At 34.9% G+C, this 20,414-nt stretch overlaps 1 protein-coding gene across 2 annotated transcripts in view; it reads left to right on the plus strand.

The window, feature by feature from the left end:
* Positions 1–16,588, plus strand: part of ltn1 (listerin E3 ubiquitin protein ligase 1) — a 37,150-nt gene extending 20,562 nt beyond the window's left edge. For both annotated transcript variants that reach the window (XM_056466451.1, XM_056466452.1), the window contains exons 21-30: positions 1,066–1,210; positions 2,818–3,031; positions 4,494–4,731; positions 7,527–7,607; positions 8,695–8,881; positions 9,158–9,314; positions 11,105–11,325; positions 11,395–11,589; positions 14,033–14,200; positions 14,596–16,588. In XM_056466451.1, coding sequence (XP_056322426.1) covers positions 1,066–1,210; positions 2,818–3,031; positions 4,494–4,731; positions 7,527–7,607; positions 8,695–8,881; positions 9,158–9,314; positions 11,105–11,325; positions 11,395–11,589; positions 14,033–14,200; positions 14,596–14,658 — 1,669 coding nt within the window. In that variant the 3' untranslated portion in view covers positions 14,659–16,588. The remainder of the gene's footprint in view (positions 1–1,065; positions 1,211–2,817; positions 3,032–4,493; positions 4,732–7,526; positions 7,608–8,694; positions 8,882–9,157; positions 9,315–11,104; positions 11,326–11,394; positions 11,590–14,032; positions 14,201–14,595) is intronic.
* The last annotated feature ends 3,826 nt before the right edge of the window (positions 16,589–20,414 follow it).

Below are 20,414 nucleotides of genomic sequence, written 5' to 3' on the forward strand. Positions count from 1 at the left end.
CTGACTTCAACTGTATAAATAACTCTGGGGTGGTTTTAGAGGGCCAGACCAATACAGTTAATTTGTTTTCAAAAAAACAAAAAAAAAAACGTACATTTTACACAAAAAGTATTTAAAAAACCAGCATCACAATATCAACTTCAAATAAATGCCACAGGGTTGATAATTTGATTGCTTCATTTTAGTTAATTTTCATTCATTCATTCATTCATTCATTCATTCATTCATTCATTCATTCATTCATTCATTCATTCATTCATTCATTCGTTCTTCATTCATTCATTTTATGTTCAGTGAGAGAATGCTAGCCTGTGTTGGGCTGAACAAGTGCACTGAAGTCAAGTTGAATGTGAGGTGGATATGTGATGTAATGATCATCACTGAGAGGGGATCTGTATCTGGATTTGTTAAATCATTAATCTGAGGTAATTAGTCTGCCTTTATTACTGTGTAATTTCATACAAAGTGTGAAGCTGCCTGGTTGGTTCCTGTCACTCACATACTGCATGGGTATCCTTTCCTATTTGATAATAACGAAACTGAGCTCACAAAAGATGCTATATATGAAAGTCCACTTTTGTTGACTCGCAATATCAGACCTGCACATTGCAAGACCCTGTTTGCAGTTGAGTTTAAATTAAATAAATACTTTACGCCGACCGATCGAAGATGTCCAGTGGGCCACAAAATGCCCAGGTCTGGTTTAAAATGTAAAATCAATAATTGAAGCAGTATTAAATAATACATCATTTTTTTTTTTACAAGTATTTATACAATTATTTGTGATCATAGCATCATCTTAAATCTATCAATAATCCGAAACAACACAAACAGTATAAAGAAATATTTCTCAGGATGCTTTTAGAAAAAAAATTATTAACAAAATAATCTTTTAAAAATAAAAATACTAAATATAAACATGAATGAGTAATGTTTAATTCATAAAATCATCATAAAACAAAAACAGTAAATGTTATTTTTTCCAACTGAATACAAAGTATTATTTTATATGCCTTCTTTCATAACTGTCTATTTTTTCTGCATTTGCAATGCGTCTATTTGCAGTGACCTTGAAAAGGCATCCGATTCAAGGCTGTTTCTGGCTGTAGAGATGATGCGTTTTCTGTGCTGGCTGGTGGATCGCTCTCCTGCAGTGTTGGGAAACACTCATTGGGATCTCCTGCTCTGCTCCATGCTGGCCTGGCTGGAGGTGACACTTCTGTCTCCATCTTCATTCACACTGTTTGCATTCAGCAGACAAGCTCACAGCAACACTTTCCCTCTTCCCTTCTAGACATTTCCACCCCGGCGCACAATCAAATCTGCATTTTGAGCAGATCTTACTTTAACGCCAGGTGCAAATGAGATCTGAGATGCTGTACACATATGGCTAATCGTATATGAGTTATTCTATCATTTGAAATACATTTTGCATTTCAAAAAGTTAAGGTAAAAAACTTAATTAAAAGAAACTATTTCTGGTTTATTTTTCAGAAATATTAGGTTTTAATTATTTAGCTATTTCTAAATGCAAGTAATTTTCTTATTTGCTTACAATAATAATAATAATAATAATAATAATAATATTTGGTAAAAGTATTGTACATGACGCTATTGAAATCATGAATAAAAGACTTAACCCACTGTGTGATCAGTGATTAATTGTTTTTCTCCATTTGAAATTGTAGTAAAATATTTTATGATTCACAAAATAACCTATTTTTAAACTTATTGTTATTTTTAAAACTTAAAGCTTTAAAACTTATCACAATAAAATATTTTGTCAGCATAAGCACACGTTTCAGCGCTTCAGAGCATATTGAAAAGGGAAAGTGACATCATTTTCTGTATCTTACATGGTTGTGTGAGATTATTTTTATTAGTTTTAAAGCAAACTATGGTACAGAAACAGAATTAACGCAATAAAAATTATTATAGCTCATAAATAAAATAAATTAAATATTGCCAAAATAAAATCTCAAGAAATTATTTTGATTACACAATGATGAAAAAATACAATGACTATATATTGGTATATGAGCTTATATTGTATGACCTATAAATTGGGATCCATGACAATGAGTGACACATTATTTAAATATATATATTTTTTTAATCATTTGAAAAACGCTGAAAGAAAAAAATACTTTGGACACCAAATGTGTCTGTGATCATAAAATCAGTAAATAATAATCAGTAAAAAAAAAAATCAATAAATATCACCCATGATTCTCATTTGTAAGTTGCCCTTGGATAAATGTTTTCTATATGTAAATGTATATAATCAACCCCTTGCCTGAGAACATCGCTGCATACAGATGATACTTCCAGCTAATGCTGTTTGTTTCTTTCAAACCATTACGGCATGTTCAACAATCCAATGCATATAGTGTTAGTGTTGATATAAAGGTACATGAGTAGGAACATAAACAAAAAAATAAATAAAAAGGGGGCCGTGAAGGTCTTGGTCAAGTAATAGAAACAAGTCCAAGGCATGTGAAAGCTTTCAGGAATTTTTGTTCCTCATGAAGTGGAGACTTTATGAACATCTTGCATGCATTTGTATCTGTTTGGAATGCAGCCAGTTCTGAAATTCCATCCAAAAATCTTTTATAACTTTACAGTAAAAAAAAAAGTTCTACGGTTTCAATATGTTTCTCACAAATGCCGCATTAATTGTTTCCCCAGTTAAATTTAATATGTATAAAGTTATTAGATGTTAGAAAGGTATTACATTTTAAATGCTACTTCTTTAGCCTTAGAAAGAACCGGAATGTTGTTTCTAATTAGAGCCATGCTGGATTGTCTTTTCTTCAGATTGCCAGTGAAAACAGCACTGTGTTCTGGAATCCTTGGGTGCAGCTGTTTGTGTGCACAAACTGTGAGTTGATTGTGAGACTGAGTGAGTTTTTCGCATCGCCTCCTGCTGGTGTGGTGGAGCAGCTTCCAGCAGACCTGAGCTCAGAGTGGAAGGAGTTCTTTCAGGAGGGGATTCACAACCTTCTGCTCCCGCTGCTCATTAAGATTCCTAGTGAGTCACCTTTACAAGATCTTGTACTTTGTTGCTTGTATTAGTACTATACAGTAGTTTGGGATTCGTGATACTTTAACAAGGTTTCTAATTTATGTTATATATATATATATATATATATATATATATATATATATATAGCAAGATATATAGCAAGATATAAAATATACCAGGAACATGTCTACATTTTATTAGTCAAGAGTCAAGCCATGAAATGATTCATACCTCTTATGACTTAAAGTGACTTTTATTCAACCATCAAGTTTTTTTTTTGACACAGGCTTCTCCAAAAGATAATAAGACGATGTACAAGAGACGTCATTGTGGGAAAATTATCAGGTTTTATTAACATTTGAATAAAAATGTCAGAATTTGCCAGGGGTATAAAAAATGTATACTTGAGATATTTGGGGAAAAATATGGCAAAGAACTTCTGGTATATGCGTACGTATGTATTTTATTATTTGTTTTTACAGCTGCTGGTGTAAAGGTGCTGTTTTTTGTCCAGGGGTTTTCAAACCAGGCAGATGCAATATATTGCTAGACTGTAAAATATTGCTAGAAAGCCTAAAAGCTTTGTAAAAATGTAACTAATATTAATAAACAATCAAATTTAGATTGATCTGCCATAGCCATATTACCCTGCAGCCCAAGACCGGTTACTCAATGAAGCTAAGCAGGACTGAGCTTGATCAGTACCAGGATGGGAGACCACATGGGAAAACTAGGTTGTTGTTGGAAGTGGTGTTAGTGAGGCTAGCAGGGGGCGCTCAACCTGTGGTCTGTGTGAGTCCTAATGCCCCAGTAAAGTACGGCACACCATACCATCAGTCAGCACCGTTTTTCGGATGAGACATTACATCTAGGTCCTGACTCCCTCCATCGGACCTTACCCGTCATGGCCTCTCAATCATCCCCATTCACTGATTTGGCTCTGTCACTGTCTCTCCACTCCACCAATAGCTGGTGTGTGGTGAGCGCACTTGTGCCGTTGTCTTGTGGCTGCCATTGCATCATTCAAGTGGATGCTGCACACTGGTGGTTGAGTGGGGAGACCCCCCTCATGATTGTGAAGTGCTTTGGGTGTATAGCCATATATGATAAATGCGCTATATCAATACACATTACTTACTATTACTTACATTTTATGCTTTTTTCCATTAGATTGTATGTAATGTGTTGATTTAATTAATTTTCAGGGTTTCATAACTGTATACAGTGATACAGTTACAGTAACAAATAACAAATTATGATTTTTTTTTACTTTAAAATTGTTTTAACAATAGCTACTGTTCTCAATATATTTTATTCACATGTTTTAATTTTGTTAATTTAGTTTTTTTAATCTATCTATCTATCTGTCTTTCCTTACCAGTAAAAAAAAAAATCATTTTATACTTTTACACTGTTCTATCTGATGTCTGGTGGTTAACAGGCTGCTAAAATGTCAAACTTTTCTCAGTGGACTTTCCGGATCCAGATGACCCTGTGTTCCCCCTGCCAGTGTTGAGGGCGGTGGGGGAGGCTCTCACCTACATCCCCGTGGAGCTGCTCACTCAGAATAAACTCCCTCCTCGCTTTGTAGCCGACCAGAAGAGTAGCCTGTCTGAGCCCCTGCAGACCCTTCTGAACAGCCTCTCACCCCTGCTGCTCTTCAGAGCCCGACCACTGCAGCTCGCCGTCTACCACATCCTGAACAAGTACAGACCCTTTACTTCTCATTATATCTCGCTTAACAATATAGATTTGCGCACAGTATATTAAATGCATCATATAATGGGAGACTTACTGTTATTAAGGTTAGTTTTAAAAGCTAACATGTGAGTTTAGCTTATTTATTGTGTGTTGTTTGAAACCCAAACTTTCTTAAAGCTGCATGATTTGTTTATTATATGATCTTCATCTTGTTTCAAACATTAATGTGATCTAATTACTAAACATCCGTGATTGGAATGACAATAGTGGCACATTCAAATCTGCATTTGACCCAGAGCTGTTGTGTATTTCTGAATTTTAAAAAGTTGAATTATTCTAAAAACTGGGAAGTAGTCAGAATTTGCAAGTTACTACAGTTCAATTTAAAGGGATAGTTCACTCAAAAATGAAAATTCTGTCATAATTTATTCACCATCCACTTGTTTCAAACCAGTTGGAGTTTCCTTATTCTGTTAAAGGCAAAGGGATATGTATTGAAGAATGCTGGGAAAAAGAGGGTTGAGAACCACTTGTGATCAGAGCAAGTAAATAGTGACAAAACTTTCATTTTTTGGTGAATTATCCCTTTAAGTTTGTATCAGTTATATTGTTACACCCCAATAAGTGGCAACAAGGAACTGTTAAAAACATTTTTGTCTCTGAATCATTTATTTGAGAGATTTGCTCAAAATTACTGATTTGTCCAGTTATAAAACAAAACAAACAAACAAACAAAAGTTTTCCATCAGTTATTAAATTGATTAATACATCTGAGTTTTAACAATTTATTAATTGTATTTATTTAATAATAATACATTTAATTCTATTAAATATATGATATATTTACTTGTATTTATACTAAGGAACAGAAAAGATTATTTGTGTTATTTATGCATTCGCAGGCCATCCAAGATGTTGGTGTTTTTTCTTTTATTTATTTATTTTATTTTTTTATTATTTATCAGGACATTAAAGAGACTTTTTCGCTAAAAATTAGTTCCTCTGTAATTCATAAAATTCAAGTCAATGGCTACTTGTATACTAAAAGTAAAACAAACAAAAAACCCACTCTTTCAAAACAAAATAAATACTTATGGTCCCTGAGTCCTGATGCATGAAACTGAACATTAATTAGTTCATTATTACATTTTAAGGTGCCTTAGAGTGCCTTTGAGTGATTCAGTATGTTAAATTGCTGTTTGATAAGGTAATATTTATCAAACATTTCCCAGAAATGTTTTTTTTATACTTATTTATAACCAGAGGAATAACTTCTAAAATGAAAAGTCTGGTTTTGGCTATATTTGGAATGAATATATATATATATATATATATATATATATATATATATATATATATATATATATATATATATATATATATATATATATATATATATATATATATATATATATATATATTCAATTTAAATATTATATCTGCTATAACAAGAACAAGCTTAGAGGGAGTAGGGCAGTATCATGGTCTAAACCTAGACTCGGGAAACACTATTTACCTGATTTAAACATATCTTTTTTTGTTTTCGTTTATTTATTTATTTAATGTATTTATTTATTTTTTAAGGGAATGGGTTGGTGGGAGGGAGAATAAGGTGTAAAAAGTTTGCCGTGTCTTCATGATAATTATTTTGTAACTGTGTAATCTGTTATGGCATGCAAATTGAAAAAAGTTATAAATATATTGGACAAAAAATATAAAAATTAAAAGATGAGGTTTATAAAGTTTATTGCCATTCTTTTACTCAAGAATGAAATGTAGTATGAGTTGAGTGATCACAAATTCATAAATTAGCACTTATATTCAGCATTCTACATGTTTGTTGTCTCATTACAAAAATAGTTGGCAAATATCACAATATACATATTAAGTTACCAGAAGATACACTTAAACAGATCTTATCCTACATTTCGGAATGACACTGAATACATTTTTAATCTGTTTATCCTGCATTTTGCATGCTGAAAAGCTGAAAACAGATGAGATGCACAACTGCCCGTATCACAGAAAGCTCTCCCATTTTTAAAATAAGAGTCCTTCATACAGTGTGTGTTTATTACAAATTTGGAAAAGCTTAAAAATATAGGAAAAATTATCAATGTTGTAATCTCACTATGTAACATTGTGACCAATCATATTAATAATAATTAATCATTATTATTTAAATCATATGATCATACTCCTTAAAGGTACAGTATCAAAAGCAGCCCATTTAATATTAAAGAGTCAAGGAGAGGGTATAAAATTGTCACGTTGAACTAAATTACATCTGTTTGCAGTTCAAGGAAACTTATTTAACGTTATAATTAACTTTAGGGGAAAACTAAAATGCTAAGTGCAGAATTGTGCATTAAGGAGTCAGCATGTGTCTCACCACCTAGACATTATCTTTGTTTTCTACCTGTTCTGCAGTGTCTGCAGAAACACTATAATGGACTTTCCTGTAAGTTGCTTTGGTTGGAAAGTGTCTGTCGAGAACATAATTGTAAATGTAATTGAAACGAATACTCCAAGGGACGGCCAGTTTTTTTTTTTTTTGCATAGCCTTAAGGTCATATTGTACGGAAGAAGTTTAATCCACAATGCGTTCCGCTTTGGGTTTAATTAAATATGCTTCATTGAGAGTATGAGCCTCTGGGAGGGAAATGGTTTTATATTTCTCGGGTTGGCTGAGATATGCTGTGTGCTGCTGCTGTTGTAATGCTGCGTCCATTACAAGCGTCTCAGTGCTGACGTCAGATCGTCTCTGGAGAAATGGGACTGATGTGTTTGTGTTTTACAGGGTGATGCCTTTGTTGCCAGAGAGCGACAGTGAAAGCGCCAGCGCTAAATCTGAGGATGAGGATGGAGAAGAACCGTGCTTGTAAGACACACAGTCACATGTTTTGAGCCCCCCAAGAAATTTAACAGTTGTTTGATGTTTGGACATCTGTCTTTCCAACTGTCTAGCTAAACATACATACATACATACATATATACATATATACATACATACATACATACATATCGTAGGCCTGCCACAATATCTATTTTTACATATATACATTCATAATGTTATTTATTTTAAGTTTATTTATTTATTATTTTTTTAATTAATCTTTATCCTCCAAAAGTATTTTATCTAAATGGATACTGGTTGAATTCATATTTCAATATATCCATTAATTAGTTTAGCTGTTTTAAATATTTCGTTAATACATTCCTCCATATTGTTATTACTTTTTACAATTATTTTTAGCTTTTAATTTAGTATTATTATATTTATTTAAATATTTTAATTGTTATTACTTTTTGTTTATTTGTTTTTATTTTTAAGATAATTGTCCTACTTTGCATTAATGATTTTCATTTAATTTTGAATTAATTAAATTTTGTTTTGAAATAATGTTATCTAACGATTATAGAATACCATAATGTACATTATTGAAAAGAAAAAATTATAAAATTAATAATTTGAATAAAATAAAATCATGAAATATAACACAAGGAATTATTGGGTTGTCTTTTTGCAGTTATTTGTCTAGGTAAATATACATGATTTTTGTTATCAATTATTGTAATATGTATAATAATTTATTCATATTACAATAATTAAATGACAAAAAGTATATATATTTACCTAGACAAAGAACTGCAAAATGACAACCCAATAAATATACATAATTTTTGTCAGTTAACTATTGTAATATGTATAAATAATTATATATATATATATATATATATATATATATATATATATATATATATATATATATATATATATATATATATATATATATATATATATATATGTATGTATGTATGTATGTATGTATGTATAAATAATCCCAAAATATAAATGGCAAAAATCATGTAATATGTACAATTATTTATTTATTTTTACTTGATTTATTTATTTATTTATTTATGATTGGCCATGTTTTATACCTTAGCCTCTTCACTTCCTCCAGGTCTCCTCCGGCAGCATTGATGAGCATCCTCTCCACCACAGAAGAGCTGCTGGAGAATATTCTAGGTGCTGTACAAGTGGGCGAGTTTGCAGTAGTGCAGCCGCTCAGCATGGAGCACTGCTGCATTCTGGGATACCTTCTGTCCTGGAAACTCCTCCTCGCCTTTTTCAAGGCTTCTTCTTCTCATGTGAGTGAAATATCAGTCACAGCGCTCAAGAAAGCCATCAATCAACGCCTCGACCTTTCTGAAAGCCTTGCAGCAGAGACATTCTCCAGGTTAAATGATGTGTCAAACGTGTCTGTCCCACGACACAATTATTAAGTCATAATGTCACGGTTTTCATCTCCTCCAACCTCTCTGACCCCGAGTGAATGTAAAGAAAGGCCACACGACGTGTTTGTAGTGCAAGCAAGATGAAAAATCTTTAGCATTGTGAAAATGTCTGTTTCTGTGTGTTTTCAGCTGCGAGCTCAGTACTCTCTGCATTTGAAGAAGAGCCGTTCTCTTCATAAGCTCCTGCTCCATCTGTTTCGTCTGATGCCAGAGAATCCGTTCATGCCGGGACAATCAGCAGAGCCCAAAACCTTCTTCACAGAGAGTTTGTCTCTCTCTCCTGGAAGTATGTTGAAGACATCATTTGGGAAATATTTTTAAAAGAAGTTCAAAGGGGGTTTAATAATTCTAACTTCTACTGTATTAGCCCCCTATAAATCACCCCCCCCCCCCAATTCTGTTTTCGGGAAAGAAGACATTTCTAAACATAATAGTTTTAATAACAAATTTCTAATAACTGATTTTTTTTATCTTTGACATGATAACTACATATTTTACTAGATAGTTTTCAAGATACTAGTATTCAGCTTAAAGTGCAATTTAAAGGCTTAGCTGGGTTAATTAGATAAATTAGGCAAGTTAAGAAAAAAGTCCATATCAAAAAACTGTTCTATTCATGAAAAAATATTTTGTCTACACATTCTCAGTTTTTGAGTTTCTAGTATTCATTCATTCAACCATGTTGAACGCACAGAAAATAAAGGCTCTTGCTTTTGCACTCATTTATTCTCTCCCATGGTGCACAACAAAATTGAAAATTCTGTGCGACTGCCACAAGGGGCGTATTCCGACAGTCATGTCCGAATGTCGTGTGCAGTTAAAAGGCGGCTTTAGGGTTATCAAGCAAGTCATTGTATAACAGTGGTTTGTTCTGTTGACCATTCGTCCTCAACCCACGGACTGCGGATCAATTGGTACCGGGCTGCGCAAGAAATCATTAATTATTTCCGTTTTATTTATTATCTGAACAATCTTTTATTTTCAAGAATCTTTTATTACGAAAAATGACTGTATTCTCTCGGTTACGTCTCGGTCACTTGAGCGCAAAATGTAACCCACAAGCAGCAAAATGAGTAAGAAACAGATGTCTTTGGAAAGTTGCTTTTCGAAGTGGAAAGGCCCAGTGAAGGACCCACGAACTGCCAAGGAATGGATCCGCAACCCATTTGTCACCCATTGTAATCCAATCGTAATCCAGCATGTCTGGACAAGAAGATTAACAGCTGGAGATCACAAATGACGGCGGCCGTTCACATCGCATCTTTTCCATGTGCAAATTCGTTTTTCCAATGGAGGAGCGGCATAATGTGCACCCAGTTGAAACATCATCACGAGTCACGTGGCAAGAACTGACTGATCAGCTTCAAATTTTGAATGGAATATGTGCATTTCAGTAGACTAATTAGCTCAGACAAACACTGCAGTGCTTTTTAATTTTATCCATAAATAAAACTTGTATTAGACTTGCTGCAGTGTTTTGTCAGCCTGTCATCCTTTGAGAAATTAGTTGATGATCGCCTAGCAGCTCGCACCTCCGGTAAAATTGTCAAGCTTTGACCGGCCTGCGGTGTTAAAAAGGTTGGAGACCTCTCCTGTAGACAACCGAAAAAAATTGCTTAAAATGGCTAATAATATTGACTTTAAAATGTTTTTTTAATTAAAACTGCTTTTATTCTAGCTGAAATAAAACAAATTTCTCCAGAAGAAAAAATATTATAGTAATTACTGAAATTACAAAATTCCTGTCAGCGTTTACTCAACGTTAAAAACTTTTGAGTTTCTTTCTTCTGTGGAACAGAGAAGATATTTTGAAGAAAGCTGGAAACCTGTAACTATTTCATACTTCCATAATATTTATTTTTCCTATGGGTGACTGGGAGTCAATGGTTACAGGCTTTCAGCTTTCTTCAGAACATCTTCTCTTGTGTTCAACAGAAGAATTTTTGGGTGAACTATCCCTTACATTTATTTTAGACCACTGAAGAATTACTCTGATATTTCTCTGATATCTGACATCTATATTTGATCATCATGATGATGATGATGATGATGTGTGTGTGTGTGTGTGTGTTGTAGAAACTGATAATCTACAGTTTGAGGTTTCTCATCTGGCCTGCTCTGTCTACTATGGTGCGTTGAAAGACCTGCCTGCAATGGTGCGTCTGTGGTGGAACAGCCAAGAGAAACGCATCTTCAGCATAGTGGACAAATTCACCAGCAAGTACGTCAGCGGCATTTTGTCCGCACAGGAGATCAGCTCAGTGCAGTCTAGCACCGTGACCTTTGAGAACATGATGGTGAGTTCAGGGTTTTGGAAGCGCTCCGTGTTCAAGTGTGTTGTGATCTGATGTGTGTTGTCTTCTCAGGTGAAAGCGCGTTCAGCAACGCGGGAGGTGATTGCGACGTACTCTGTGGAGGATGTTTTCATTGAGCTGGTGATTCAGCTGCCGCAGAACTATCCTCTGGGCTCTATCTCAGTGGACAGTGGGCGGAGAGTGGGCGTGGCTGTTCAGCAGTGGCGCAATTGGATGCTGCAGCTCAGCACATACCTCACTCACCAGGTACAACCAATAGAAATGCTCTCAAGTAGAATTCTCAAAATTAGAACAACCATTAGTTTAAAGGTGCAAACAGAACAAAAAAACTTTGACAATGATCACCTCAGGTACACCTCGTGTGCTTTATTCAATGTTAAATGCTAATAATGTGAGTTTGAATGCCGTTTTACATGACATTTATTGTCATACTACTGAAAGCAGTAGCAGATCGTTCATCTCAGATCTTGAAAATAAAATAAACAGTTTGAAATGGAACTTTATAACTGTGACTCAGTGCAAGCCAACACAAATTCAGCATCTACATTTAACAATGTTAAAGATGTTTAATATGTAATAATTAGATTATAAACATTACCATTTCATTAAGTGCAGTAAGTGCACTGTTCTGTGCTTCTGAATGGCTGTATTTAAATTTCGGTCATGTTTCATCTGGTGCAAACAGACAAATTGTTGATCACTGCAAATCTTGTCACGCAACGTGTTGTTATGACACAGGGTTACAATGTAACCTGCTCCCCTAATGTTTTCATTCATAATATTTATATTATTTGCTAATTAATAACCACCTCATGTAGAACTCTGAATCTGTGTCTCATTTTGGAGTCTGCTACTGCCCACCGGAGGTCGAATTTCGGTCACGAGCGCATACTTTGAGAGCCTTTTTGATTAAATGTATTAAAAACACTGTTTTCCAACAAGGCAAGCCGGGGTGCTGAAATATAATTGGCTGAAGTGGAATTGGGCGGGTTAAATGACCAAAACAAAGACAGACGTTCCAGCACATAATGCACATTTTCAAAGCAGAATAACTGACTTCAGCACTGTTCAGATATACAAGAATGTTCACTTAGCATGTTTCTTAAATATCTGCAAATATATTATGGTATGTTTATGCTTTAGAAGAGTCAAAAACTTACACACAGCACCTTTAATACATACATTTATCAAAAAAAGAAAAAAGACATAAAAAAAAAAACATTTAGAAAATAGTCTCAAAGTTTGAAGACATTAGTCTCTTCAGTCACCAAAGCATAATTTATTTGATCAAACTAGTATTTTAAATACATATATAATTAATTTGATGCATTTTTGCTGAATGAAAAGAAACATTTAAAATGTATAATATGAATTTTACTGTATTACATAAAAGAAAATCAAACCGAGTGTTTGAGGAAGTTCTAGCATCATTTGAGAAAATGATGCTAGAGCTTGTTTCACATTATTTTAACTTGTTTGTTGTCATTGCCACACATAATTTTATTTACAGTCCAGTTTTACATGTATATACTTTGTGTAAATTATTATATATAATACCTGAAAAATATGTAGGTGCTAACCCAGAACATACCACTAAACATAACCTTGACCCCTGTAGTTTTTTTTTATAGCAAATATTTTCTTAGGTAATTGCATGAATGCAAGGACACACTGTTAAAAAAGTGCAACCATTGTTACTTTCAGCCAGTCATTTTTATAGTATAATTAAGATTATTTTTTTAACATATGAAATGTGAAATCTGTTGTTGGTGCCGCAGTGGGTAGCACCATCGCCTCATTGCAAGAAGGTCACTGGTTTGAGACTGGCTGTGTCAGTTGGCATTTCTGTGTGGAGTTTACATGTTCTCGCCGTGTTGGCGTGGGTTTCCTCCGGGTGCTCCGGTTTCCCCCACAGTCCAAAGACATGCAGTATAGGTGAATTGAAAAAGCTAAATTTGCCGTAGTGTATGTGTGTGAATGCAGGAGTTTATGGGTGTTTCCTAGTGTTGGGTTGCGGCTGGAAGGGCATCCTAAAAGTTGGCGGTTCATTCCACTGTGGCGACTCCTGATTAATAAAGGGACTAAACCAAAAAGAAAACGAATGAATTAAAAAATCTGTTGATAAAATAAGTATTATTGTTAAAATAATAATACTTTGATATTATTTTTACAGTTTTTTTCTCCACGTTTATATTCGTCTAGAATTTCCAAAATACTTGTAAAGCCATTATAAATGTTTGCTTCATCAGTTTAAGATAAAATAACTGTTTTAGGAGAGTACATCTTAATGAGTAGAGGGTAGAGCTAAATTCCCCGTGTGATTTTTGATTTATGTAAGTGTAGTATCAGTAATCTTCAGAATCAGTCGGCCAAATAATTGACTCTGGTTTCATTCAAGTTTCTAATGTTTGCTGGATGCTCTTGCAGAATAAACATAAAACTGCTGCTCCATCTTTCTTACTTGTTGCCAATAATAACTTAAAACAGTCCAATAATAAACAGCGCAAACCATTGCAAATAAATAGGGGCACAAAAATCAACAAATGCACCCATAAACTAAACATATCACCATATATATTTCAACTGATAATGAATAAATAAATTGGAATGATCAAATTATGTCTCTTAAAGTATGAATAACAACTGGAAATGTCCAAAGTAATTGAGGCGATGTGCTTGTGTTTGCTAGAATGGTAGCATTCTGGAGGGTCTGTCGCTGTGGAAGAACAATGTTGACAAGCGTTTTGAGGGGGTGGAGGACTGTATGATCTGCTTCTCTGTCATTCATGGATCCAATTACTCGCTGCCAAAGAAAGCTTGCCGTACCTGCAAAAAGAAGTTCCACTCCGCCTGTCTAGTGAGTGCCACACACAAACACAATATCATGCTTTGCCATCATTCTTATTTTTAGATGAATGTTTGTAAAGCAGATCAGCCTTGATGTTTTAGGAGTATACATCGCTAACATCAGTTAAAGTGAACGTAAAACTCACTATGCTTCTGTAATTCAGAATATTCAGCTGAATTCACACAGTAAATAGGCTCAGTTGTAATGTTCGTATTGATATCAAAGCCCTGTAGAAGGTCACCGGTGCGCTTGAAATTGAATCATTTCCCCTATACAATCTTTCTCCATTTAATGCTTCAATTCTGCAGATGTTTCAGTATCAGGAAAAACACGCAGCCTTGAATGTTCTCAAGCGCTTCTCGTTCCTCACTGACCGCTTGTTTCCATTTCCTTTCATTCCACAGTACAAATGGTTCACGTCTAGCAACAAATCCACGTGTCCTCTTTGCCGAGAGACTTTCTTCTGAGCTCTGTCTCCATGGACACCGATAATAGGTGAATGACGTCCTCCGCGAACAGCTGACTCGGAGAGAAACGCTCGGGTGGTTTGTTTGTACATATTGGTTTTGCTGCGCTGCAAATTACTGTGGCCTTTTAGTTTTGAACTCTGAAGTATTCAACAACTCTACAAACAATGAAACAAATAAACAGTCTGGTTTTCAGAAAACGCAGCACCCAACTGGAGGAAAGGCATCTTGGCAGGAGAATGAAGACTGAATAAGCCACTGCATTAATGACCTTAAAGGAATAGTTCATCCTGAAATTGACATTTTGTCATTATTTACTCATCCTCATGTCATTCCAAACCAGTTTCATGTTATTTTTATCAGGTACAGCAACAGAATTTTGAAGAATCTTGACATTTCTCCACAACACCATTTGTCAAGCTTCAAAAAACATTGAAAAAACAATCATAAAAGTAAAGGGTAAGAAATGTACGTGATTTGTCATGGCTTGCTATTTTCTCAAGACATTTTTTAAAACCAAAATTACTCTCAGAATACTAGGAATGTTCATTTTTGAGTGTTTAAATTATATTTAAATCAACTAAAAATGAAAAAATTTCCACTCTGATTTCTTTCCAAACCCCTTAAGACTCATTCAACTTCATTCATCTTTGGAACACAAATAAAGATATTAGTATCTCTTTATTTTGAGGGTCCCTTTGTTGAATTTAAGTTATTAAGTCATTGCATCTACATGCCAACTAATTCTCATTAGATTATGAGTAGACTGTTAGGTTGGGGTTAGAGTTAGTGCAGGGGTTCCCAAACTCAGTCCTGGAGGGCCAGTGTCCTGCATAGTTTAGCTCCAACTGCCCAGAAATTTTGAGTATATCAAGAAAGAGCTTGATTAGCTGGGGATAATAGGGGTTGGGACCAACATATGCAGTACACCGGCCCTCCAGGACTGAGTTTGGACACCTCTGGGTTAGTGTAAGTTTCTTATAGTCAGTTAAATATCTGTTGACGGAGCAGTATCAGCCGATATTAAGCAGACAGTCTACTAATGCTCAAAATGAGAAGTAATTGGCATGTAGTAGCAATGCAACTTTTAGTCAACAAAATTGGGGACCATCGAAATAAAGTGTTATCAAGATATTTTAGATTAAAACCTGAGATCTCTCTTTTCCTTCATAGACAGCAATGGTCCAAAGACGTTCAAAGTCCAGAATAGGAACCAAAAACATTGACAAAACATTTCACCTGACTTCAGTGCTTCAACTGTAATCATACAAAGCTCCAAGAACACGTTTGTGTGACAAAAAAATTGCAAGCAAGCATTGTAGTAAACTCGAACCAAGATCACATTGGCACACATAAGTATTTTTGGACGATATTTAAAATCTAGTTGAACCACTAAATGGACAGAATGTTTTTGGTTCCTTAACTGGACTTTAATCCCATGACCGTCTGGAGAATGAAAGAGCTCCAGGATTTCATCTAAAATATCTTTATTTGTGTTCTGAAGTTGAACGAAGGCCTCAGAGTATTGGAATAACATGAGGGTGAGTAATTAATAATAGCATAATTCTTTTTTTTGGGGGTGAACTAACTCTGAACTGACTTTAATTGTCAGAGGTGAGTCGATGGTTCATCACATATAAGGTTGCATAAATTTTTCATTCACATGCAGATTGATTTATGGGGAAATCTAACAGCTCATCTGACATGGAAAGTAATTAATAAATAAATAAATGTGGGACCATATGAATGAGCTGTGTAGAAATAATAGACAGAATTCTGGCTTTTAATCCCAGTTTGATGATATTTTGCATAATGACACACAGTGCTGTATGCAGCAGAGTTTTCTGCTTGCTTTGATCTTTAGTTGTCATGGGTTGTGTAATATGACTCAGTCTGTGCTGGTGAAATACAGATGTTTATCGTACTTTCAGCCTCGCTGTTTGTCATAAGTCATTTTGCGTAATCTACTTCCGTCAATCACTCTACCTATGCACATGTCTGTTCCTCAGAGTCATGGTATCGGCTTATCTGTTGAAGCTTTTGGGTTAAGCAAGGTTAACTGTGGTTTGCATCGACACCGGGAAGGCATGCATTAAAGAATAATTACAGAGGCAAAAAAAGGCTGATGATCAAAGCACTTCTAAATCCATCTGCTACTCGGATATTAATATTTAATAGACATTCCCACAGACGAGCCACATGTATTGCATTCTGCAGAACACTACCTGAAACAAATATGAACAAAACCATGTGTCTCCTCTAGCCATGTTTAAAATTTAAACTCGTTCATGTTATTGAAGCTTTTGTAAGTATATGACAAGTGCGACAGGAAATGCCTTTGATCTTCAATCCCATATGGCTGTGGGCTTCCTCTAGACAAGTGTGACCAAGCGGTTTACACATTATGCTCACAACCTATGACTATGGAGAAGGTTTTACTGGAATACTTTGACAGAAATAATAGACATAATACGTTACATATTATGAGATTTGTCTCTTTAGTCTTATTACATCGTAATTAAATAGTTGTAATCAATATTTAGCCCTGTTTATGAAAGTCTTACACAAGTTACAAATATTAAAATGGTAGTTTACCATTTTAGTTGCTCACCCTCATGTCATTCTCTTCCCCTGAGGCCTTTCGTCTTTAGAAGACAAATTAAGATATTTTAGATGAAATCGGAAAGCTTCCTCATCATAGACTGCAATGGTGCAGACTCATTCAGAGACCAGCAAAATACCAAAAAACATCCTCAAAACAGACTATATGCCTTCAGTGGTTTGTTTATAATACTTAGTGCCTAAATAAAACAAACATTCTTTACTTTATTTAACAGTTTCTTCTCCTCAGTGTCAGTACAGGGCGTGCATTCATGTCGCACCTCAGATGCACCCGTTTCAAACAGAGGAAGTGGCCTATGGGAATCTGTCGTATATGTCACTGCCAGAGTTAGGTGTAACACATTCCACAGTAACGTGTTACTGTATTCTAATTACATTTTTGAGGAACGCAGTAATTTAACAAATTACATTTTAAATTTGTGTAATTTAATTACAGTTAGTTAATTACACTTGATTAAGTCCATGTAATTGCGTTACTTACATTTCAAATATAGTTTTTAGAAAAAAAAGGATTCTTTTAAGCATTCTATGACAATACTTGTCACCAAGGAGGACACCGGTGCCCAAAAACACAGCTGTCCAACTCAGCTCTAACAGGCTAAATTGAATTTTTGTGCAGGGTGGAGAGTGAAGGTATCTTCTGAATGTGAAGAGATGCGTAACTGCTTATGGTGCCGTTCACATATTGCGTCTTTTGTGTGCGCAAGATCATTATTTCCAAAGAAGAAACCTATTCGGAGCTCATATTGCGTGCGCTCACATTTTCCAGGTGCCCAGTTGAAAACCGCCAGTCACGAAAACAAGAACTGACCGATCAGCTTCATGCCTTGTATGAAATATACACATTTCAGTAGACTAATTACCAAAGACAAACACAGAACACCCAAACACTGCGGTGCCATTTTCTATGTCAAGGTGCTGTGATCAATCCATTGTAATATTTTTCAGTGAATATTAAATTACTAAAAGAGCTGCAGTTTATTTTGCAATTTTATAGGTATATTTAATATGTTTTAAAAGTAACTTCAAAGTAATCAGATTACAATTTTCCAGTAGTAGTCAGTAATTTGTAATAAATTTTATTTATTTTTTTTTAAGTAATTTACCCAACACTGATTACTGCACTGTGCTTGTGAATGTGCACTGACACTGAGGAGAAACTGTTGAATAAATTTTTTTTTTTTAACATTTTTTTATAATCTGCATATAAAAGTGGACTTTGAATGAGTCTACAATTTTGCTGCCTTTTGGGAAAAGAGGGAGTGCTCAGATTTCACCTAAAATATCTTACTTTGTATTCTCAGGCCCGTAGCGGGCCTACTAAAAGGGATGGTTATTTTTCTCAAAAAGTGGACCTCTTTGCAGTTATTCGCCTCAAATTTTGAGGTTCAAATACTGCATTTTATGGACATTTTAAGCACCAATTTGTGCTGGATTAGCTTGTCAGATGGTTATCATTATCAGATGGTTATCATTACCAAGATTTTTGATGCAACAAAAATATTTCCTACATTTTTGTCAAATTGCTTATACTATTTTTTGTTTACAAAAAAGTATGATAATTTACAAATGTGCATTTAAACTAGGAGCTATTACAGTTGTTTATATACAATATTATATATAATAATAACATAATATGATATTAAAAACAAATACTTGTTTTTTAAATGCTAATTTATTATCATCATCATAAAAAAACAAACAAAAAACAACAGGAATCTGTTAAAACTTGTTTTAAGTTGTAGCCTATATGCAAATAACAAACTAGCCAGCTAGTAAATAAATAATATTAAAAGCCTTCTTTTGTTGATTATTTTATTGGTTCTTCTTAAAGTCTTCTTCTATTGGGTTTTTTTTTTGTTCACAATTTTTGATGCCATACTGTCAAAAATGGGACAAATGAGCTCATATAGGGGCCAAATTCTGGACTTTGTCTGAAGGGGTGAGTCTTTCGAACCACCTGAATGCAAAGCCTGCACTATAGCTATCAGTCATCTTCATTCTGTATTGTCGCCTGTATCTGTTGCCCTATACGGCGTGACTGAGGGTTATCTCCGGAGAGAGGATAGAGCAGAGGTCCCCAAAACCAGAGAGAAAAGATCATTTTCTGTTGCATGCGGAGGAAGCTAATGCTGCTGGGTGCAGAGTGGAAGGATTTAGAGCTCTCGGGGAGATTTAGCTGCCTTATCTATGATAAAAATCAATAGCGGTAAAGACTACAATGAGCACCGGGGAGACGGGATTGTCGGAAGGCTCAGGATATATTACGTGTGGAAACGCATGTGTTTTCGTCCCACTCATGTGCTAATAGGACTGCCGTAACGGTTAACGACGTGTCAGAGAGAAGTTGGAGGGGGATAAAGGAGAGAACGAGAAGAGAAAGGGTCAGCGTTCTTAAAAATCGCAGGGAAAGTTTTTTCAGAGTTCACACTTATAACGAGCACTGTCACAACAACAGCGCCTGATTTCCTTTTGCAGAAGCCTTTTATTGGATTTATTAAGCCCCAGATGCCAATAGCAATTTCGGCGTTACTGTAAAATACTAACCCCATAGCTGCTCGTTCTTGGAAACATGACCAATTAGACGGCAGCCACTGGCGCCAAAATAGCAGTGCTTCTCAGGTCTGACTCGCATTTGAGTCATTTACTGTAGTAATGGCGTCTTTGTTTTCATTACGCGCTTGTTTGGATGCCATTAGGTGATTAAACATGACAGATGTATTCACAGGCGTAGTCTGAGAGGATGTGGTGTTTCAAAGGCCTCAATACCCTAAAAAATGGCCCATCAGTGTTCATAAGCTTCAAGTGTTGAGGAGACTGCTGGTTTTTCCACATGGCAGATAGGGGAACCACTAGGTGGCAGCATTGGATCTCGTAATTTTGACATGGAATTTGATGCATTTTTTCAGACATTTTATTAAATTTGCTTGGTGTCAAATAGGGTTATTGCTTTAAAAAAATCAACCCAGAGAAATCAGCAAAAATGTCCAGCATCTTTAATGAATAGATGAATAGATGGATGATTGGATGGGAGGATCTATGTGATGGATTGGATATTAAGTTAGATCGATATGAGGTGTGTGTGTGTGTGTGTGTGTGTGTGTGTATATTTATATATATGTACACACACATAT

This window comes from Danio aesculapii, chromosome 10, assembly GCF_903798145.1.
Source record: "Danio aesculapii chromosome 10, fDanAes4.1, whole genome shotgun sequence".
NCBI lineage: Eukaryota > Metazoa > Chordata > Actinopteri > Cypriniformes > Danionidae > Danio > Danio aesculapii.